The 23,711-nt window shown below is 37.4% G+C and overlaps 1 protein-coding gene across 3 annotated transcripts in view; it reads right to left on the bottom strand.

Annotated features, from left to right (window-relative positions):
• Positions 1 to 11,108: 11,108 nt before the first annotated feature.
• Positions 11,109 to 23,711, bottom strand: part of CWC22 (CWC22 spliceosome associated protein) — a 48,364-nt gene continuing 35,761 nt past the window's right edge. For all 3 annotated transcript variants that reach the window (XM_016211096.2, XM_087819736.1, XM_087819737.1), the window contains 7 exons: positions 23,541 to 23,601; positions 19,885 to 19,962; positions 18,897 to 19,049; positions 17,380 to 17,507; positions 15,721 to 15,822; positions 15,405 to 15,625; positions 11,109 to 12,592 (listed from right to left, as the gene is read on the bottom strand). In XM_016211096.2, coding sequence (XP_016066582.2) covers positions 12,006 to 12,592; positions 15,405 to 15,625; positions 15,721 to 15,822; positions 17,380 to 17,507; positions 18,897 to 19,049; positions 19,885 to 19,962; positions 23,541 to 23,601 — 1,330 coding nt within the window. In that variant the 3' untranslated portion in view covers positions 11,109 to 12,005. The remainder of the gene's footprint in view (positions 12,593 to 15,404; positions 15,626 to 15,720; positions 15,823 to 17,379; positions 17,508 to 18,896; positions 19,050 to 19,884; positions 19,963 to 23,540; positions 23,602 to 23,711) is intronic.

Below are 23,711 nucleotides of genomic sequence, written 5' to 3'. Positions count from 1 at the left end.
AACTAGTTGAATAATAATACATAAAGGGGAAAGCAAAATATTTGTTTAAAGTCCTGTATTCAACTTACCATAAAATTATAGTTTGCAAAATCATTTAAGCCAAACAATGAGATAACATTTAAAAAAATTCCATTGGAGCCCGGCCGGGAGTGGCTCAGCGGTTGAGCATTGACGTAGAATCCAGGAGATCACGGTTCGATTCCCGGTCAGGGCACATGCCCGGGTTGTGGGCTCGATCCCCAGTAGGGGGCGTGCAGAAAGCAGCCGATTAATGACAACTCTCTCATCACTGATGTTTCTATCTCTCTCCCTCTCCCTCCTCTCTCGGAGATCAATAAAGATATATTTTTTTTAAAAAAATCTCATTGGAAGTTGCTTCAGTTTTTTTAATATAAAAAATAAGCTATCATGTAATATGCTTAAGGGTGAAAACTGTTTCCTATTTTAAAAGTACAGCTTAGATAGCTGGCCAGTTAGCTCAGCTGGTTAGAGCATGGTGCTAATAAAAGTTCAGCTTAGCTTGCAATGTTTAAGTGGCCTAAATCGTCATAAGTATCCTTTTGGCTTCCAGCCATACTTATTGGGGTATAATCATATACAGTGAAATACACAAATATTAGTGTAAAGTGCAGTCAGATTTAACCAATGCAGACACCTGTGTGGAAAGCCTTTAAAGGTGGGGGTTAAATCTCTCCACTGTCCTGCCCTTTCCCAGTCTTTCTAGTAATGACTCCGTGAAGGCACGTGGAAAGGATGTGACGGCGAGGAAATGTTGCCTGGGTGTCTCAGGGTTTCTGATGTAAGACCAGCCATCTCCTTCTTACCCACTTCTGTGGCAGCTTCTTCCTCTAGCTGTTCCACCGGGGACAGAGCATCTGCAGACCTCTCCTCTCACTTTCCCAATTGTAATTCATTAGGTTTCTTTGCACTGTCAACTCTCTTCCGTGCCCCAAAGGAAAACAAGCAAACAACAAACAAACAAATGATGAATTTGTAAGTTGTCCGGATTGTTCTTGTTAAGGTAGAAGCAATGCTTTCTTGTGACTTTCTACATCCTACACCCCGACTGGATACAGAAGAGCCAGAATATAAGTACTTAAATAACATAAGACTCTTAAGCACTACACAATAGTGAGTTCTTCAGGTAAGTTTGCTACTACCCATTTCCCCAGGGGGGACTTTGATACATTAACTTGGCTTTGATCTCAGGGGTCCTCAGTCTTCTCTTCATGAAGCTGCTTTCAACATGATGGAAGTTTCATGAACTATCACTGAGATTATGTCTACTGCAAGTGAACATTCCCCTACGCAAGCCCCTCAGTTGGGAATCCTCCTCTCTCTCCCGAGATCTCTCCACCACCCGGCCCTGTCACCGCAGCCCCCTCCTCTCATCCTGCTTGTCCAATTCGCTCCCCAAACTCTGGGAGATGATTCCGAAAACAGACAGCTGCCAACTAGCTGTGAAGCCCGGCGATGGCTCCCCAGCACAGTTTACAATGCTCCTTATGACCCGGCTCTGCATTTTACGTACCACCTCTCTATTCTAGATCCAAAGATGTTAATCCTATTTTCACCCAACAACTCTGGAAATCATTCTGTTTAGTGGCAGGAAAGTTAATACAGTCAATTTGGGGTGGATCCAGTGACATCGTGGTTTTCTTGCGCCTCATTTTCTCCCCTAGACTGAGTTTCTCATTCTGGATTGTCACGGGTGCGTCTTGGAACATTTCAGTTGTCACCACTTTCCTATACTGGCAAAGCCTGAAATGCCTGAGCTCTCATTTACCGTAGTCCTAGTGGGTTTCACACTGTATCAGCCGCTGCGCCTTTTTTTTCTTCCCATGAGGCGCCAAACCACAAATCCGCAGGTTTTCCGTGTCCTATTCACGGAAAAATCTTTTGGTAACTTCTCTCTCCTACCTGAGTCTCAGAAGCTCTCCTGTCTGTTCATTGTTCGGACATTTCTAAGATACTCTCCAGTGCTGTGGTGATATAAAAAATTCTGCAGGGCTTGTCGCCTTCCCAGAAAACCCAAAAGAGCAGCAAGGTGCAGGATTCCCTACCTGAGAATTTCCTATTTGTTTTCAATCCTCACCTGAGGATATTTTTTCCATTGCTTTTCAGAGAGAGTGGGAGGGAGAGAGAGAGAGGGAGAGAGAAGGGAGGGAGAGAGGGAGGGAAGGAGGGAGGAAGGGAGGGAGGTGGAGAAAGAAACATTGATGTGAGAGAGACACATCAATTGGTTGCCTCCTGCACACACACACACACACACACACACACACACACACACACACAACCGGGGCCGGGGATCAAGCCTGCAACCGAGGTCCGTGCCCTTGGCTGGACTCGAACCTGGAACCCTCCAGTCTGCAGGCTGACACTCTAACCACTGAGTAAAACTGGCCAGGGCAGAATTTCCAATTTATGTGGGGCTCTCTGTTCCCCCTTGAAGTTCAGAGACTCTTTATCTTAGATGGGAGTAAGAAAAACTAATTCCTTTTCATCACATAGTCTTCCAAATACCTCTGCCTTACTCTTGAACTCTATTTTGAAACCCAAAAGCCAAGACCTGCCATCTGTATTCTCTGTTTCTACGGGGGCAACTCCCATTGAGGTCAGTGTTTCCTGTCTAATGACTTAAACACAGAAAAGAGTGCACCAGGTAATAGAAAGTGATGGGAGAGAAGGGAAAAAAAATACCAGTTAATATTTCAAAATATCTTCCATGTAGGCTTGTTTTTGTCCCTTCCAAATTTAAGGTACTGGGAACAGAGATGACAGCATTCCCTGGGAAACAGCTCTCCGCGAGGACTCGCTTCGAGGTGATGCTATTGAACCTCTGCCAGGAGGGCGCGTACCAGTAACACACGTCAGGGGGGCAGGGGCCAAGAGATGGGGTACAGCCTGCAATGGTACAGTCCACAGAACTAACTGATTATGTGGGATTCTCCTAAAAACTCATAATAGAAGCCTCCAGTTTCTTAGAGGCAAGGACATTATAAAAATTATTGACAGTCTGCCCCGGTCAGGTGGCTCAGTTGGTTGGAACATCATCCATGCACCAAAAGAATGTGGGTTCGATCCCCGATTGGGGTGCATATGGGAGACAACCGATCAATGTTTCTTTCTCACATCGATGTTTCCCTTTCTCTTTCTCTCTCTCTCTCTAAAAATTAATAAACATATCCTCGGGTGATGATAAAAAAATTGAGTTTTATTACATTGCAATAAATACATGCAACTTTTTCTGAACTTTCTTTTTTATGTTTCATTTGAAATCATAGGGTTGGTAGGGATCAAGATCAAGAGATATCCTTAAGATATTCCCAAAATGGAGAGGTCTTTCTTTCAAAGGATTGAAGGAAAGAATGGTCACAACCCTCCATAGTAAACTTGCTCAACATTTCTCCAACAGGAAATGTATTCCTTTAAAAAAAAGGCTCAGCTGCTGAAGAATAGTTTTGACTATTTTCTAAACAGATAGAAAACAGTGATCAGCGTGGTTTGTGGAGAAAACCTTAACATATTGGAAGGTCATTCCGGGAGCTTTCAAAGAGGCTGGTATAGTAAAACAAAACAAAACACCTCAACAAAACAATGCAATAGACATTTAAAATGTTTTAGCATTTGTGAAGCTAAATATTGGGATTTATGTTGTAAAACTGACCACTTAGGAGAAAAGACTAGAACAAAAAGAAATCTCCATCATTATTCAAATCATTTATTAAGTGTGCGATAGTATGTGGGGTTATGTTGCTTTGCAAAAATTTCACGGGTCATTATTATGCATATCAATTAGCTTTATTATTATGCATATCAATTAGCTTTTGTTGTATAACAAACTGCTCCAAAACCAGTGGCTTGAAAGAACAAACATTTATTAGTTCTTAAAGTTCTTTTTTAAAAAAATATATCTTTATTGATTTTAGAGAGAAGGGAGAGGGACGGAGAGAGATAGAAACATCAATGATCGGCTGCCTCCTGCAAGCCCCCAACTGGGGACCAAGCCCACAACCCGGGCATGTGCCCTGATCGAGAATCAAACCACGATCTCGGGATCATAGGTCAATGCTCAACCACTGAGCCATGCTGGCCGGGCAGTTCTTAAAGTTCTGAGCATTGGCTTAGTAGTTCTTCTGGTCTGTGCCAGACAGGTCAGGGCTTGCCCATGTCTGGTGCGTGGCAGGCTGATTGGCCTGGTGGGTGGGGTGGGCTCACTTATATAGGTGGCAGTTAGCTCAGTGTGGGTGAGGGGAATGGCAATGGCCTCATCATTCGGCAAGCTAGCCTGGGCTCCCGGACTTGGTGGAAGAAGGATTTTTCAGCAACAGGAGAGGCCAAGCCCCAGTGAACAAGGCCTATTCAAGCCTCCCTGTGCATGGCATTTGCTAACGACCCATTGGTCAAAGCAAGTCATATGCCCAGATTCAAATCCCTCACAGAGATGTAAAAATATATTCCTATTGAATAAAGGGTTCAAATTTCAACTAGGGTTCAGATAAAAACTCAGATTCAGTGTTGGGTATCTTTTGGTCAGTGATGTCTTATTGGTGGAGTGATAGAGCATGCCTCTTACTGATAAGAGGCAGCAGGGAGAGATTAGAGAAATTCGTGGCCACTCTGCTATCTCCCCCATCATACATCTTTGTTCATAGTGAAGAGGCCATGATTACAATTGTATTTGGGTTGGAAAGAGCACAGTTTACTACAGGAAATTTTAGACATCGCTTTCTTTTAACTCGCTTTTGCTACTGAACAGAAAGTGTACAAGTCCTAAGGGTTTACAATTCAACACATAAGCCCAAAATGAAGAACCATGTGTAACCAACACCTATGTTTGGAAATAAGACAATATCAGCACTCCGGTCGTCCCATTTATCCCTTCTGCCAACACCAGCCCTCTCTCCTTCCCAGTCGTAACCACTATCCTGATACATTCGTTTTGCCTATGTGTTGGGCTCATACGGTGTGTTCCCTTGGGTCTGACTTCCTTTGTTCAACATACACTCATTAGACCAATTCATTTTGTTGATACAGCCATGGTTTTATAGTTTACTCTCTGTGTAGTATTTCTTATGACTAAAGCTCACATTTATCTATCCAGTTTACTATTGATGCACGTTTGGGTTGTTTCCAAGTTTTGACTATTAAGAATATTGCTGTTCTGAAAATTCTTGTACATGTCTTTTGGTGCACATTTGTACATATTTCTGTTGGGAAGAGAGATTGAAAATGTTTGCAGCGTTCTTACTGCTCAGTTTTTGTTGTTGCTCAGTTTCACGAGGTATAATTGACAAATAAAATTGTAAGATATTAAAGCATACAAAGTGATGATTTGATGTATGTATGTACTGTGCTAGGACCTCCCCCCTTCAAGTTCATAAACACATCTACCACCTCTGACCAAATTTCAGTTATACAACAGTGTTAGCCGCAGCCACCATGTTCTACATTAGGTCCTCAGACTTTATTCATCTTGTAACTGGAAGTTTGTACCTTTTACCAACCTCCCCTATTCAACATGCAGTGTCCACTCTTCTGTTGGGCACCTGGCTCACAGGGAACATGTATGTTCAACTTTACTACTTCTGTGCATTTTTTCCCTTTAACACAGTTATAAATATATTTTATCTTCATTTTGGTGTCCTAGGTTTTAAGCTAAAGCCTTCTTGCCTTCTACTTTCTCTTAATCTACTGTAAAATACTTACATTTGGACTCCAACTGGGTTAATAGTAGTTGATCTTGCATTTAAAATTTCATAAAACCCAAAGGATCCCAAAGTATACCAAATTATTCTTCCTAGTAACAAACTAAAATGATCTGTTTCCCCATTCATTCATCAAATGCTTATGGAGCACCTACAAGAGGTTTTAGATTTGAACCGGGGGATACAACAGAATGTAAACAAAGGCATGTAAAATTGAACTTCTGACCTCCAAGAAGTATCTACAGTAGTAAACGGCTCATCAATAACAGTCTGCTCCTCTCTGGTGCCTCCCATCTCTCCAATCACTTTACCAGTGTTTGCCTCCTGCCTAGGCTAGCAATGCAGCATGTCTCATTAACTGCAAACACAATTTCCCCTCCTCTAGATCCCCTTTGGATAACTATCCATAAGAGTTTCATTTTCTCCTTTTTTGGACAAAAATAGTATTAAGGACAAGAGCAAAACTATTCTCAAAACTTAAGAAATTGTGGCAATATATACTGTTCACGTTTTTTTCTGCATTTCAAGGAAGAGGCCTCTGCATGTATTTGTGTATAATGGGATTTTCAGACTACATTTATTTTGTGTAAGAAGATTAAAAATGTTCCCAGTGTTCTTACTGCTCAGTATTTCATATTGTAAATGATCGGGAGAATACATTAGTTGTTAAGGTAATGTGCTCAAGTATCTTTGTGGTTTTAAGGAGGTATTACTGCTCCCAAAATAGCTTTAGTTAGTCTTTTTCTCTGGTAGTATGAAACCAATTTTTTGTTGTGAATTGAATTGTTGCATCTGTGCAATACATTTCAAGCTCTGAGAAGAGTGCTTTAGGAAAAATGAGGTTCTCTGTTATTTTTTAAAATGGAGCACTAGTAATAAAATTAACCCCACTTAAAATTAACCTCATTTAAAATTACTACTACTAAAATTAACCTAATTTAAAATCACTGACTTAGCTGTTTCCACGATTAAGAGCCACTGAAGGTCCTTCGTTATATTTTTTCACAGGCCATTTTTATTGGGTCTATACTTATTTCCATCTACCCTCAAGGACTGCAAGAAAGCGTATGCAAGTGAAGTATAGTAAGGTGGGGAAAGCTGTCCTTAACCACCCAAATGATTCCAACCTGTCCATCTACGGGAATCACCTTGAGTAATACGGATGCTTTCTGTCCAAGTGGTACAAATCCAACTCGAAGGAGCTTAAGTAGAGAAGTGTCATTAAACTGAGAAGTCTAGCTTCAGCGAATTCAAGTCAGGAACTCAAAATTGTTAGGACTCGCCTTCTCCAGCTGCGCTGTTTCCTTTTGGGCTACACTGACCTCCCTCTACTGCTGATTAGCTTTTTCCACAGTGGATGCTCCAGCTTCCATGAACACCCTCTTGGTCTGCGTGCCCTTCACCGGGGCCCTGCGTTCCATGCTCTAGACTGAAAATCTACTGGGGAAGGATTCCAAGGGCCTGTCCCTGAAGTGTCTGATCAAAAAGTAAGGTGTTTGTTTGGATAGTGAATAATTTAATTATCTAATATAGGATTAAAAATAATACTATCGTCTCAGGTGGTTGTTTTCCATTTCTAAAATGAGTTGGTTATAATAAAGAGCTACAGTGCGAACCAGAACCTATAAGGGACAATCATATTAACAGGCTAATCATGCTACCATTTGAAGAAAACCTACCTCTTAAAATGTCAACCAGAATGTCTTCCCTAGGATATCAGAATATTTTGCTAAACAAAAAATTTGTTAGAATATTGCTGTCTGCCACTCTATTTTTCAAAAAAAATCTTGCCCTCATGAAAGCAAGAGGGCAGTGTAAGTAGACACTGCTTTATGAGTGGACACAGTGGCGTTTCCAGAACAAGCACTACCATTGTGGTCCACTATAGAGTGATTTCTAAGTGCCAGGGCCATGGCAGTGGTAGCCAATTCGGAACAGTACTTCCTCCAAGGGCATATTTGGCAATGTATGGAGACAATTTTTGATTGTCAGGAGTAGAAGATTGGAGTTACCGGTGTCCAGCAGGTAAGGCCAGGGATGTGAATGATTTGAAAGATTTGGACAAGCAACCAGAAAAGAATATTTCATGTAGAGGGTAAAAGGGAGGCAGAAATCCAGAGATGAGGAAGAGCAGTGGCTTTTCAAGACAGTTAAACAGCCAGCCTGGCTACAGCACAATATGTGTGGTGAGCAACTGTTAAGAAAAAAATGCTTTCACCTGTCATTGGGATAATATGGCCATGGAATCAGGACTTGCCATGTTTCAGCTGGGTAGACACTGGTGCGAGAGCTGTATTACCTTACCATTGTTGCTGTAAAAATTAGGTATACTCTAAAATGCCTGCTGCATAGTAGTGTTCAAAGGACAGCAGCTCCTACAACAAATATTAAGAGACAGGTTGCATTTGAACTTCAAAGAAACTCAGAGTTAACAGGCTGGGGATCTACATTTCTCCTATAGGCTAGAGGAGTCATTGGACTTCAATGCATAAGGGAATGACAGGCTGAAAATAAAGCTCCAGGTTAATCTGAACCTGGGTGGATAGTACACAGGTGGTCACTGTACTATTCTCTTGGCCTTTCTGAATAGCTAACATTTTTCTAAGTACTATAACTTATTTCTTAAACTTTATTTTCTGTTTTCCCCTGCAAGAATTTGGGCTCAGTGAAAAACAAGTTCCCTGTGTGATCTTTGTTATATCCTCAGAACAGTAACCTGGCACACAGATGATCAATAAACAGTTGTCAAATTCCAGCCACGAAGGAAAAAGGACCAGAACCATGGTGGGGCGGTTTGGGTGGGAAGATAGGAACATATACCGAAGATTCCCAAAAGCAATATTGATAGAATTTGATTTGGGGATAGGGGAACAGCTTTGAAAACTCAAAAGTGATGGAAGATTGGTGGAATCAGTTGCAGTTAAGTTAGAAAACATGCAGATTGGAGGAAAAATAAATTGCATTTTGGATACATGAAGTGCAGAACTAAAACCTGACAAAAAGTTTACAGCAATTTCACTAGAGGAGATTGCTGAGGCTAGCAAAGTAAGGTTTCTCAAGAAAGATGAAGGGTCTTATCCTCCCACTACAATAGACAGCAAGAACTAAAGCAATGATCTTTGTATAACAAATAAGGTCACTTCAAAATTAAGTAATACTTTTTGAAGGTTCAGAGTGGAGTCACTAACTAGTTATCACAAGCTTATTTACCTGTAGAGATCGTTTTGTTTAGACTGCATAATTTTGGGCTGCTTTAAATTACTAATCATTGCCAACATTAATCAGAATATATACAAAAATTCCGATTCTTTCTCTTGGAAACCAGGCAGCTTTCTTTTTCCACAGGACAGAACTGGATAGAGCTGAGCAACTGTTGCTGCCTTTAACTGACTCCAATTCACTACCCAACTCGATTTGTCTCATTTGTGTTATCCACCTGCCCCTCTAGGTATTTGCCCTTGCAATCCCTGGTCTGCTGGTACTATAACCGCTTTAAATGACAACCAAAAAAAAACCAAAAAAAACCCAGTAACAATAATAATAGCACACCGAGCACTTAGTTCTAGGCCCTGTTCTAAGCAAGCCACAGTAATCATTCACTATTTGCAGGAGTTACTATCATACCATTTTACAGATGAGAAAACCAAGACACAGAGGTTAAAGGACCTGCTCAAAAGTCAACAGGCAGCAAGCGGGATAGGTGAGATAAAAACCCAGATGTAAATGTGCAGTCAGCCAAAAAATATTCAAATTAAATGGTAACAAATTATTCTATATGAACCAGTCACACCCCTGACTCTGAGTAACTATCTTCTATCTTCTTCTACCTATGGGAAGTTGGCCTAAGGTGAACTCGAGTTTCGTCTCTCTCCAGAAGGCATGTAATGGTGGTAGAGATTAGTCCTCACTTTTTAAAAAATTATGTCTTTATTGATTTCAGGGAGAGGGAGAGATCGATGAGAGAGAACCATCAATCGGCTGCTTCCTGCACGTCCCCTGTGGGGGATGGAGCCGGCAACTCGGGCATGTGCCCTGACCAGGAATGACCTCCAGGTTCATGGGTCGACACTCACCATTTAGCCACTGTGGCTGGGCTAGTCCTCACTTTTATCTGCAGAAAACATAAAATGCATAGATAGGACTAATTCAAGAAATGTATGTTCTAACTGGAGATACACAGTGCACTCAAAGGTGTTTAAGGAGATTTGAAAAGAAACAAGTGCGTGGGTATAAATGGAAGCTGTAGGGCACACCCAAGGTGGAGGGGACACAAGGAGTGGAATAAGCAGAGCCAGGAAAACCATCTGCAAGTTTCAGTTAGGGTTTGGAGGAGTATGTGCAAAGATGTGTATTTAAGTAAACAGGTTTCCTAGAAGTCACACTAGGCACTCTGGACCCTCTCCTCAATCATCTGTGAGTGTGAAAGTTTGTCTGACTGAAGAAATGTTCGGTGGAATAAACATGGAACAGAATGAGAGAATTTGAAAGATCAGAAACAGTATTTGACTACCTTGGAAAAGGGAGGACTGGGGGGAAAAGCACCTGGGTTCTAAAAATGTTGATGCACAAAGCATAAAAGTACGAGACAGATGTGAATTAGAAAAAAAAAATCAGTTGAGTCAAAATGAAAATGGCATAAAGTATTCGAGTCAAGAATGTGACGCTTCCAGGGGAGACTTCAAAGGTGGTATGGGCTGTAAGGCCACCATAAAGGGGCTGACCACGGAAGTAGGTGGCTAGGGATGTCGTAGGGACAGAGAAACGAGGCAGGCAAGAAAGTTCAAAAACTGAAAAATGAGGAGGAATGTATGCAAAATATCTAGAATTCAGATGATCCTTTAGAAATGCTGGCCCTAAAAAAGTAAAAACTTGGAAATATAGGCAACATATTTCTTGTCCACATATTAAAAGGACTAAGGTGAAAACCTGCCTGACTGGCAGGTGGCACATGAACGCCTCGCATTCGATGCGGTGGAAACACGTCACGCGTCACGAGGGCACAACAGTCCAGCTCTGACCCGACCTTCCGCCGCGGCCCGACGGGTCGCTTACACTCTAATCCTTCTGCTTGAAGGTAGAGAGGTGTTCTGTTAACTGCTTTATTAAAAGTAAATTAGGAAGGAGCAAAAAATCCAAATAAGTAGATTAGGGGGGCAGGAGGATTGGAGGAGGAGAGAGTATTTCTTTACATGGGCTTTATTTTTACTTATACTCAAGCTTTTAAACAAAACTAGAAAACATTTTGAATCAGAGAATGCCTGCAAGCCAAACATTACAAGGGAGGTCCCATTATTCTTGAACCCAGGCATGGGCTAAAAGGGGTTTTATAAACTGTTAAAGCGAACAGGCAAAGGAGTCTACTTAGTAGGTAGGGTTAAATGTCGGTCAGTAAACCTAAAATTTCAGAGGCGACATTTTATTTCAAAATTAATAAATAATATGGTCACAAAATAATTGGTGAGAGTTACAATGATGGAAACTCTTAAAATTCTTATAAAAACTTGAAATTATTTCACAGTTATGCTGTTCACATTTCTCATGACTATATGTTTTTCAATGACATATTAATGCAAATTAAAAATTAAAAACATTAATTCACCAACAATAATATAATGTCAACGCTGAGAAAAAGCACTTGTCACAAAGAATTTCAAGTAAACATTAATCTAGAAGTCCAGAAAGAATGGTTGTCAATGTGAGACGTCCTAATTATAAATAATATAGCTGTGTATCTGTTTAAAGACTAACATATACCTAGCTTCACCAAAACACTTGTGAAAAAAATTATATATATCTTTTTTGTTCAAGACATAACATGAAACTTGAAATAATGCCTCTATAAAAAAATGTGACTCCTAAAAAAGGTTCATAGCATCTCATTAACAAAGCAAAAATGTTAACCTGAAATGGTTCATTTATTTTGGTCTCCAGTTACAAATAAAAGGTCATAATAATTAAATTATAACAGTTCTATGACAATTGGAAACATTATCAGAAACAAAATTTTGGTCAATGAAAAAAATCACTGATTCAGTAAGTATTTAATCATTTTATTAACAAAATATATGCAAGAAGTACATCCCTCTCTGGTGAAACTGTTCTCTTCAAATAATTTTATGTGGAGGGCCTTGAGATGTATCAATTATATAAACCATGTTAAAATGAAAACATTTTTAAAATGTACAATACAAACCAGTGCTTTATACAAGAATTCTCTATAAAGTTCATTAATCAATGTAAAAAATAATTTGTTTCAACTGAATATAAGGCATGTTCAGTTTGTGTAATTTTGGGGAATTACTTTTTTTGCTTTGTTGGAGACTTCCCTCTCCGCCGGTCCTGGTGTTTCTTTGACTCTCTGGGCTGCTCAGAGCACCTGCTGGATGTCCCCCGTCGCCTCCCGGCACCATTCTGACGCCTATCTTCATCGCTCCGAGAGCCCGAGTGTTTTCTGTCCTTTTCTCTGGACTGTGATCTGTTTTTTCTTCTAAAATTTTCACTGTCCTTATTTCGGTACCTATGCTCATTTTCAGAAAAAGAATTTCTTCTCTCTCCTCTTTTCTTTTTCGGATCGCCATAGTCATTTTCCAAATTTAGGTGCACTTCTCGGTCTCTGTCATTCATGACTCTGCTGTAGCTATTTCGTTCAGAAGGAACACCTCTGTCTGAAGTGTGTTTTGTAACAGGGTCTCTCCAATTTGGGTCCCTTGAATTTTTATCTCTGAGTTTTTCTGACCTCCTTTCTCTTTCAGTCCTTGTTTCTTGGTGCCTTTGCTCTGATCGTCTTTCTTCTTGTTTCCTCTCATTTGTTTGTTGTTTCCTGATCAATTTATCTACTTCTTTGCTTCTCATGTTCCCTTGTCCCTTCTTTCTTACAGCTTTAGCTACACATGCAAAATGAAATATAGTTAGCTTTAGTTTTAATCTGAATTTCATAATTAACAATCACATTTATTAATACAATGTAGGTTTACTAACTCAGGTAAACTGGATGCAAAGCTAAATTGACTGAATGAAAAGTCTAATGACAGAACATCTTACAAAATATTTGAGAGTATATGATATGTCAACATTAGTTACCAAAGTACTGCTTTGATCCTTAGACTCAAAACAGTGAACAGCAACTTTAACTAGAGCAAATGTAAAATCTTTTATGAAGTGACTAAAATAGTACATTTCCAGTTACAAATTTTATTCAAAAACAGAAATTCCAGTCCATGTGCATTATGCCATGTGAAAGATATGTCAGCTCTAGTACATAATCAAAATATAATAATCACATATGCTAGCAACATCACTTCCTAAAGGCAAGAGGGAGTGGGATGACTGGGTTTGCTTAACAGCACAAATACATGTATTTCAAATAAAAATCTCTTCCTACTAAAACAATAGTTCTGCTCTCCAGTGCTATTAGAGAAGTATTAACTATACCAGTGGGAGAAGCTAGGTTAAGATATATAATCATAGGCTTTATACGAGCCACTAAGGCTTGTTTTCTGAGAAAGTTCTTCTAAAAAGGCCTTGAACAATTTATTTTACTGATATAATCACAAATATAAATATTACATAATTACAGTGAAATAGCTTACCATTTTAAGCTATAATACAAATGTAATTGCTTTATCTGTATACTTACTCTGGGTACATAAATCAAAGGTGCTGAGATGACCAATATTTCTGTCGCATTCATAAGTGTACAGAAAGAAAAGAGGGTAGAAGACCACCTATCCTCTTCCTACCTCCACCCAAATCTCATGGTACCCACCTGTTTTTCCTCTGCCAAATGCCTACCCGTGACAGTCAGTTGGTTTGTCACTAAGGACTTATTTCTCTGGTTCCTGTCAAAAAGGTCAGCTGAGCCGCAGCTCCCCAAGCAGAAACCATCTGGCTCTGTGTGAAACTGATGCCTCTCTGACCCTGCTCTACACCGCTCTCACTGCTTCGCTGACACTAAAACCTGTGCTACATAATAATATGCAATCTCTCTCTTTGGCGTCTCCTTTACAATTTTCCAATTTGGGGGAAGTTCATTCTGCTTTTATGTTATTTAACATTTTATTAATAAGACCAAAAACTCTACTGAAATTGTACGATGAGGCAAATTAATTTTGAACCGCAAGCTTCCTTACTGCAGCAATTCATGCTGTGTTATCATCTGTTCTCAAAACACATACCATGAAATAACAAATTCTTTAGAATTAAAAGAGGTGAATGTTAAATGAACAATGTTAGCATATTTCAATTCAAAAAGACTTCCTGTGAACAAACGGAATCTTGCTCTAATAATATAAAACACCAAGAGTGTCACCGTTCTGGCTGCCACATAGTATGTAAAAACACTTTGAAGTGTAACAAGCCAGGGAATAAGAAAAAAAAGACCAGGTTTACAACCTTCTAACGCTACAGGGAAAGGTGCTCCCTCTCTGAAATATGCATTAAAAAGAAGTAGAAATAACATGCACCTTACATACTTAGACTATTTCTAATTCAGACTAAAATACTACGGTGGAAGAAAGCAGAGCGGACCCTGCAGAAAAAAACACAAGACCTTTCCAGAAAAATGGCACAGTTGAAAAAATCCTCTACTATAGCACTTCCAGGTCCAAGTAGAAGGGAGAAGGCTATGGAAGACCCTGCTCTTGCTGAAGAACAACTAGAAAGGCTGGATATAAATGTAAAATCTTCTGCTTAAAGGCGATAAAGATCTTGAACTACCTGAGATACTATAAAGGAAGGCAGTGCCCAAGAAGAGGATAGCGATATGTCCAAAGAACGCAGGAGTCAGCTTGAAGGAACTCCTAATTGCCAAAGCTGGAATGATCTGAACAACAAAATAAATTATAGTATTGGACTTTAACCCACAGAATAAGATAAACATCCATGAGTCCACACTGATAAAATATTAAATAAATGGGAGGAAGGGACAATCTTTTTTACAGAGGAAGTTCAATTACTAAATGTAGAAGAAAAGAGAAAAACAGGAAAATCATCATTTGGCAAACACCAAAACAGTAATAAGTGTTCCAAACAAGATCCAAAGATGGATGTGAAAACTGGACAGTGAAAGTTAGAGAAGAGGAGATCTGCATAGCATCAAAGTATCTCCCTTTAAGATCTAATTTACAGAGACAAATCTTTCCATGAAGAAATCCAACAGACATCACCTTAACTAAGTCATCAAAGTTAATGTCACCAGTAAGATACACCAATCAAACTCTTCGATGAGACTCTCTAAGAACACATCATTTTTATGGTACTCTAGCAAAAAACACATTCTCTTTATATAGCTGTACACTTATGAGATATCCACTAAATGTGTGATACATGTCAATAACTACCATAAAGCATCACTATTAAAAGTAAAAACCAAAATTTCTTAAAACATAAACATCAGGAAAGCTCCTGTAAACTAGATTACAGACATAATGAATGATATTTCAGTCATCACTCAAATAAATATTTGCCAATGAAATATCTTCATTTCTACAAAAAGGCTTCCAAAAGGTAATCTTAGCATTGTAAATGTTGTAATTTACTACAGACTGAAACAGTGGTCAATGATCACTTCTATTATTAACCGTGGCTTTTAAACAACTGAATCTAAAATAAAAAACGATATTATTTACTTCTCTCATTGTAAACATCACCAGCAATACACTTGTTAGAAAAGAGCAGGACTGACTATGAACTTCGTACCTGAGGCAGAGCTCTGGCTACTGGCGGATGAAGAATCGCTGTCTTCGCTGGAAGACTCCGAGCTGCTGTCGCTGCTGTCCGAGCCAGAAGCAGAGGAGCCAGACTCTGCCGAGGAGGACGCCGAAGAGGAGGAGGAAGGGGAGGAATTATCTGGCTCAACTTCTGGTTTCTGTGCCACGATGACCTTTGGTGTATTTTTTAGATGCTCACGCAATTCATCCCTAATTAAAAATACGATCTCTGTTAGACTTTGCTTAGAAGGCAATTGTGACATAATTTTGTAAGTTGAAAATAAAATTCTGAAAATAATCCTTACGTTAAACCTCCAAGACCTATAGAAGTAAAAAAGTTGATGGCAAACCGAGTGTTTCTGGGATTATCTCGGGGTAATAACCCTTCAAAGAATGGCTGTAGGGTTCTAAAAAAAAAAAAGAAGAGAAAATGAATAAAAGAGAACAGAACAGATTGCTTAAATATAAAGTTCCCTATTTAAAGGCAAAGTTCTTATACAGTCACTTTTCAGAGTTTCTATGTATTAAATTAGTAAATAAAATACAACCAAGTAAATTATTTATATAATTTATTAGGTTAGGCTACATGGTATCTAAATTAAATGAATAGGGTTCTCTCATAATTTACCAAACTTGATTTCTATAACTATACAACAGAGATTTTTAAAAAACTATTTTATACACATACCACACACACAGAAGATATATGTATGTAACATATACAAACATATGTCTATGTACATGTATATATATGTGAATGTATATACAGAAAAGTAAAATAATCCTCTTTGTATATATACATGCAGACATACACAGCACTGTGCAAAGCTCTGGGGGAGGGGGAAAAGTAGTCAACAAAAGGGAGAAATCATGTCTATTCATGATTTATTAATATATTCATGTTTATTGACTGCACATAATTATTATTTCTAGGGAGTGGAACAAAAAAACCCCAATAATATACTGTGGTTTTGAGTGCCATAGTGAGTGACTAACCAACATAGTCAGGAAAAACTGTTTCACAGAAAAAGGTGACAAATAAGAATAATTAAGAGTTTGCTGGACAGAACAAGAGAGGGATTCTTAACTCTGGAAATAGAGGTAAAGAGGCATGAATGAGTCAGGCCTGCTTAAGCTGGGCAATGCTGGTGTGGCTGGAGTGCAGCTCGCTGGAGTGAGCTTTACAACGTGAGCCTGGGAAAGTAGGCAAGGACAAAAAAATGAGTGTATAAAAAGCCCAGGGAAGCGGATGGAATAGCAGAGAGCGAGCATGAGAATCCAGGACAGACCTCTGGTGTACACTGGAGAGGCAGGCCGAGGAGAAGAGAGAGACTGAGAAGAGTAAGGGAGAATGAGCAGCGAGGAGCTACAGTGCGCAAGTGGTCAACCGCGTGAGGGAGGCCGAGAAGTCAAGGGGCATGCGGACTGAGAAAGGCTGCCTGACTTGGCAGTAGTCACTAGGAGATTTGCAAGGATGATTTCAGTAGTGTGAATGGAGTAGAAGCCACTGGGAGTGGCAATGGGCAACCTGAACAAACAGCAGATAAAGCTGGAATGGAGATTACATAATAGTCCTGGGATAAGACCTAGGTCAATGTAATAATCTGAACAATTACATTACATATTCATGTGTACATATTCATAATTGTCCATGATAATAAAAGTTAATTATCATTCTAAGGCTCAAAATTGGGGTAAAAATGAAAATAAATCTACAAATACTCATTTTCTGGGTTTTAACTAAATTGAAAGAAGCATTAATCCTGTGTTTTCTCTACTGAACTAAAAACCATCATTAAAAGTTGCATGTTGTCCTGGGCCATAGAACATGCAATTCAGAGTGGTAACTAATGAAGGAAAGTCTAGGGGCTTAACTCTTGCTTTACGCCGAGGGTTGACGGGTCACTGAAGTGAAGCAAAGCCCTGAGGACAGGCAGAGTAAAAAGTGCTTACGACACACGTACTCGTCCTTTAATCTCGCGTTAAGCTTCGGAAGACCCATGTATTCACACAGCTCTTGGAAAAATATTTTCACAAAAATCCTACTGGAGGAAGTAGTGGTTTCTTCACTCAGCCTTATACATTCAAGAACCTGAGAGTTAAAATGAAAAAAGACAACTTAATTTTGTTCAAAAGACAAGACAAAGTGACCAATATTTATACTCAAAGTTTCTCTTGAAATTATGATTTAGTCTCACCTTCAATCAGAATTATCTCTATCTCCCCATGGAGGGATACGTACTATTTCTTGGAAAAGTTTAAGACTACTTCTCTGTGCTAATGTTTAAAATGTTAGATGCTACAGAAACAGAGTTCATGCTCTTTCTTGAGTAACGTGCTTTTTACAGCAGGGATATATTACCTTGAGTATATAATGCTGAAGCAGAGGCTACTAGCTCCTAAATCTCACTCATCAAAATTTGGGCATATGAAGGTTTGAGGCAAAAAGCAACTTAAGTATTAGGCTATAGTTTTTTATAGCACATGTAATCCACGATAAGGGTAAAGACAGAAAGTGATGGCTTACCCTGAATAGTAAGGCTCCATGGAGAGGTGTTTTACAATACACAAAAACAAAAGCAACCTCCAGTTTGTTGAGTTATGTGTTCCAGGAGCCCCTTTGCTTCAACTGTTTAAAACTTTAATTTCATTTTCCCAAAGAGGGAAAAAAGAAGTAAAAAAGTTTATTATGATTTGGCTCCTAGGTTAGCTTACAAAATGCCCATTAATGTAGCAGGACATACTTAGTACTTAAAAATTACAAAAATCTATGCAGTGTTTCTAAGCTCAGTGCTGCTTCATTCTTCCATCAGGTTCTGGCAGTCCACAATGGGATCTTCTTTGTTTACTCCTGAATGCAGTTTCTTTCTACTGGTTGTGGAATGAACAGTAGTTGTACAATAAATGCCGGCTTAATGAGTGCATTTCAGATTCTAATCCAGTGCATACTTCCTCACTAAGAACACCTTTCCTTGTTCTGTGATTACATAAACTCCTCCCTATTGCTTACCCAAATTCAATGTCTGCTAAAAAGGACACGTCTTGATAGAATAAACATTTCTCTCATGTCCTAACTAGAGGAAGCATTGATAATCAGTCCCTCAGGAAACAAGCAGGAACTCAGCAATGCATTACTACCAAACCTGGGTGTATATTAATGTGTGCACACATGTATATTTACAAAGACAAAAATCTATAATAATTTTCATGAAAATACTCATAGCCATCACTATTAAAAACCATTGCTTAATATCATCCAGAATGGTATTTCTTACACTCATATATTTATGCACTTAGCTTTTTGATACCATGTTATATGAACACAATCTCAAAGGTAGCTATTATAGTAAAAGTTTCTACCCATTTCATTTTAAAGTACATTTCCTACACAGGAAAAGTATGGCTATATTATACTTAATACAAATTGGAGACTAACAGGGGATTAGAAAGGGTGTATAAACAGTGACCACCATCTACTTACGCTCCATGGAAGTGAGTCAGTGTATAGAAGATGAGCAAACATCTTCGCAACATTTCTCAATTTGTTTGTTTCCAAGCGATGGATGGTATCATATTGTTCTTTGAATATACTTTCAAAGGATTCCATGTACTCTTTCTTTAGCATGCAAAATCGCTATTAAATAAAAAAAATTTGAGTATCTATACCATTATGAACATATTAAATCCTTCTAAATTTACTGAATAAAAAATAAATATTTTGTATATCGTATCCTTTTGTGCTATATGATGGGATGCTCAAAAAAGAATATACATTATCCTTATCTACCTAGGAGTATATGCTACAAAATTATACACAGCATAACTGTACAAATTATACAAAATTATACAAATCACAGACACATTTGTATTCTATACAAATATATTTCTCTGTAGGTAAAGTTTGGATTTAAAAATTATTTTAGCTCGTGCTCTATTTGTTCTACTTAAACATGCACGATTTCAGAGCTGCTTTCAGACTTTGAAAAGACAGTACTTAATTGTTCTCTTTAGGAAATTTTTACAAAGCATGAAGAATTTCCGAAAGTTCCAGAAGAGTGCTATGCAATGGTAAAGGACTACAAAAATGAAGAGGGAAAGGAGGAAGGTGCAGAGTGGGAAACCTGAGGAAGGGAAGAACAATTTACTTTTAGCAAAGATATATTATTATATTAGACCAGACCACAGAGCAGACACTTTAATTCACAATATTCTTTCTTTAAAATTATATGTATTGGGGTGACATTGTTTCACAAAACCATACAGGTTTGAGGTGTACAACTCAATAAACATCATCTGCTACTCCAATGTGTGCCCACAGCCCCAAGCTTTCCTTCTCCATTTTCCCCTCCATTGCCCACCTCCACCTATCTCCACACTCTTTCCCTCTTGGCTATCACCACACTGCTGTCTTAAAAACTGCCTTAGTGATTCCATTAAATTCCAACATGAAAAAGAAAGCTGGAACTCACCCCAGCTAATAAGCCAAAAAATTTCTCATATGTTCTTTGTTGAGCACAGCAATCAAGTATCATGTTGCAGAGTTCTTTCTATTTGGAAAAATAACAATGATTCAAAACACGATGAATCCATGTTGTATGATAATTTATTAATATAATAGAGACAGCCTAAAATTTTAAATAAGGATACGTAAAAACAAAACTTCTAGGACTTTGTGAACTTTAGTGATTAAGACAAAATTTAAAAACAAGTTAATCTATGCTAACTGTAATTTTTAAAAGCCTTCAGTCCGGCAGACACTTTCCATATATCATTCATGCTAATTAGATTAATTATAAAATTCTAAATTTATGTAAGTGTGAACCACTTTAAGAGAACCTAGTATATGAAACAGAAACATCAAAAAAGACACTGAATAAACTGTATTCTAAAAAGCTTCCATACACAATTCTTTTAAATACAGGTCACCAATATGACACCTCACCAATATATCTAACAATTTAGCTATACACCTTTCAAAGACTTAAACTCAATTATTAGGAAATGTATTTAGTTTAGTATAGAAAAGGAAGAACATGATGAGTCTTTACAGAAAAACAAATAGGCACACGCTTCAATATTAACTTAAATGAAACTCTGGTTGATAAAGAAAAAAATATATTTAGAAGAACAAAGAAAAAGACCTCTATGGCTGAATTTTCTAGCCTCAATATAAATGTTATGCATATAGATCGGTCTACAGCTTAATCTATACAAATAGATGGGATCATTATATAACTGCTGGAATAATATATTGTCTGATCAGCTATTCATATGCCAGAATGTGAAAATTCTGTTAAACTAATAAATCCAAGAATAAATCAGGATCAGGAAATATCACAAATGATTTGTAATTAACAAATATTACTTATTAACTCCTGAAATAATTCTAATGAAATATGTATTGATTATAGCAATTTCACAGATGAAGAAACTCAGGCAACATGGACAAATCAATGGAGACAAAATGAAAAATACATAAATTCATTCTCTGACCACTGCTGTAGAATTGACTAAGTATCTTTTTCTACAAAACACTTCTTATTGAAAAGTTTAAAATAATTTTTTTTCAAATACAGTAACTATAATATATTTGCTTTCTATAAACAGAAAGCAAGCTTAGGAAATATAATGTATACTTCTTTCAGTTAATTTTTACTTTTATTTAATTTACCTTTATATTTTCAATTAGCAATTTTTACATTTTGTCATATTTAATAACACAGGATACAACCTAAGTAAATATTGTGAACATTTAAAAATTAGGTCAATATATATTTACTGCATATATTTATGTACAAAGGAGAGGAAAGGGGCCCTAGAGAAGCACAGAACACACTCTAGAATCTTGCTGCCCAGGAGGGTAGCCCGCAGCTACATGTAGCTATTTTAATTTAATTATTTAATATTATATAAAGTTAACATTTTAGTTCCTCCATCACACTAGCCACACTTTAAGTACTCAAAAGCCACAAAAGAGTACTGTGCTGGACAGTGTAGAATATGAATGTTTCCACCACTGCAGAAAATTCTTTTGGAGAGTGCTGTTCTAGAAGCTGATATTCTACTTATAAAACAAGCTATGGAAAGGCCTTACTTCACAATACAGGGTAATTTTTAGATGTCTTTATACTGCTAGATTATTATTTTTTTAAAGATTGGTCACAAGTTACCTCTATTAAATAAATGTTTATAAATGTGTAAGTTTTAAAAAGATGAACTTTGTAAAAATTTAATATAATTTAATTTAATAAGTAAAAACTTAAAATGAGACGTTCTGACTTCTGCCTTATTATGTTAATTTTACATATTAAAAGGCTTTCCTACAAACACTGTATTTTACAATAACATAAGAGTTAATCAGGTTGTAAACAGTGTAACATGGTAATATGCTGATAGCATTGCTAATAAAGTCAGAGCTAGTTACAAAACAAATTACTTTCTTCCCTAGACTAACTGCAATTACAAGAGTTATTCCCTGTGGCTTATAATAATTAAATATTTTAACATTTTAATTAAATATTATAGCAGTTTTAGAAGTCCTTTTGAGTGCATAAAATAGATGCACTCAGACATTCTTCCATGTGTTATCGAATATGTTGAGGTTAGTCCTAATATTATCCTCTGGATTAATATTAATAAAATTTATAATGACTTAATTATATTCCTCAAATAATGTGACAACATCATATAAGAATTTCAGTTTCAACTATAATTTTAAAGGTTAATTCACAAATTTATTTCTTTCCAATGAAAACACATCAAGTGCACCTCGAGTACACACAGGTACACTATTAATATACTAATAAACTTTAAGAGGGAAAAAAGAATTTTTTTAATTTGAGAAGAATGAATTCTTCTCAAAATTCCATATTAGGGCATTTCAAGAATAAATCTATATTTTGGAACAAAGGCTGAAAAGGTTTTTTGGAAAAGGTCAGGCAGTAAATATTTTAGGTTTTAGAGGCCATACAGTCGGGTCTCTGTTTCAACTAGTCAGTTTGGCTGCTATAGGGCAAAAGAAGCCATACACAACCAAAGGGCATGGCTTATTCCAATAAAACTTGACTTACAAAAATGGGCAATGGTCTAGGACATAGTCTGCCAATCCCTGTAACGGATCATATTTAAAGCCTTAAAACAAAGGACTTACAGCTAATAGTAACTTAGCTCAGAGAGTCAAGGCCTTTTAGAAGAACTAGAATCCAAACAGCCTATTGTGCTTAGCATCTGTGCTCAGTCTAGTGCATGTAAAGCAAAGTGTGAAAAACAAAACCCCAAAAGCCTTGGCTCAGGTTCCAACAATCTAAAGTCTAGATGGACCGCGTAACATACACAAGAATACAACTAGAAAAACCCACCCAAGATAACCTATTTAATCCAGTCTTTACAATCCTTGGCATTAGAGTTCTATGATACTTTGAACAGTGAAGTATACTGAGTTATAAGACTATCAGTCCCTGGAGGAAAAGAGGAGGACATTTGTAATACTTTCAACAATAAAAATATATTTTAAAAAACACCTATGAGTCTTATGGGCTAAAACGGGTCTAATATGTACTTTATAGATCGCTGAACACTTGACACCTTGCATAGTGCCTGACATATACATATGGTATATGCTGAATAAATTTTGTTGAATGAATGGATAAAAAAGTGATACAGATTATTAATTAAGGCAATGTAACAACATGTATGATGATCTTTATAAATTCTACCCCCAAATAATGCTTTAGTGTATAAAGTAGAAGGACCAGGTAATTCATTAAAGAACAAATTTCCTATTATATTTAAGCCATAATTTGATTTACAGGCAACCACTCAGAAATTTATGTAAAGTGGTGATTCAGAGACTTTCTCCTTTTCCCACATCGCATTCAAGTAGCCAATTTAATTCACTAGGAGTAGCATATATGAAACACGCCAAGACTACTGAGTTTTAGTTATTTTAAATTCTAACTTATTTTAGTTATTTTAAATTTTGATTTATTGTAAATTTTAGGAAATCTAAATTTAAATAATAAATATTTAGTACTAAGTTATATTTTCAATTCATGAAACTTATTAACTGTCCTAAACACTTTTATAACCAATATATTTCCTAATAGAAAAAAAAGTATCAACTTACTGTTTGGCTTTCAGGAAACTCCATTTTCAGCAATTTGTGAGCACATTCTTCAAAATCTAAACTGTAGAGATAAAATGCTCACAATAGTTAGGTTAAAAACTTGCAGCATAGTTAAATTTTAGTACTCTTATAATATACAATAATCTTACTTTAATAGTTGTTTTAAATACT

This window comes from Miniopterus natalensis, chromosome 8, assembly GCF_054644295.1.
Source record: "Miniopterus natalensis isolate mMinNat1 chromosome 8, mMinNat1.hap1, whole genome shotgun sequence".
Lineage (NCBI taxonomy): Eukaryota > Metazoa > Chordata > Mammalia > Chiroptera > Miniopteridae > Miniopterus > Miniopterus natalensis.
The sequence above is the reverse complement of the archived record's forward strand: the minus strand, read 5'-3'. Positions and strand labels throughout refer to the sequence as shown.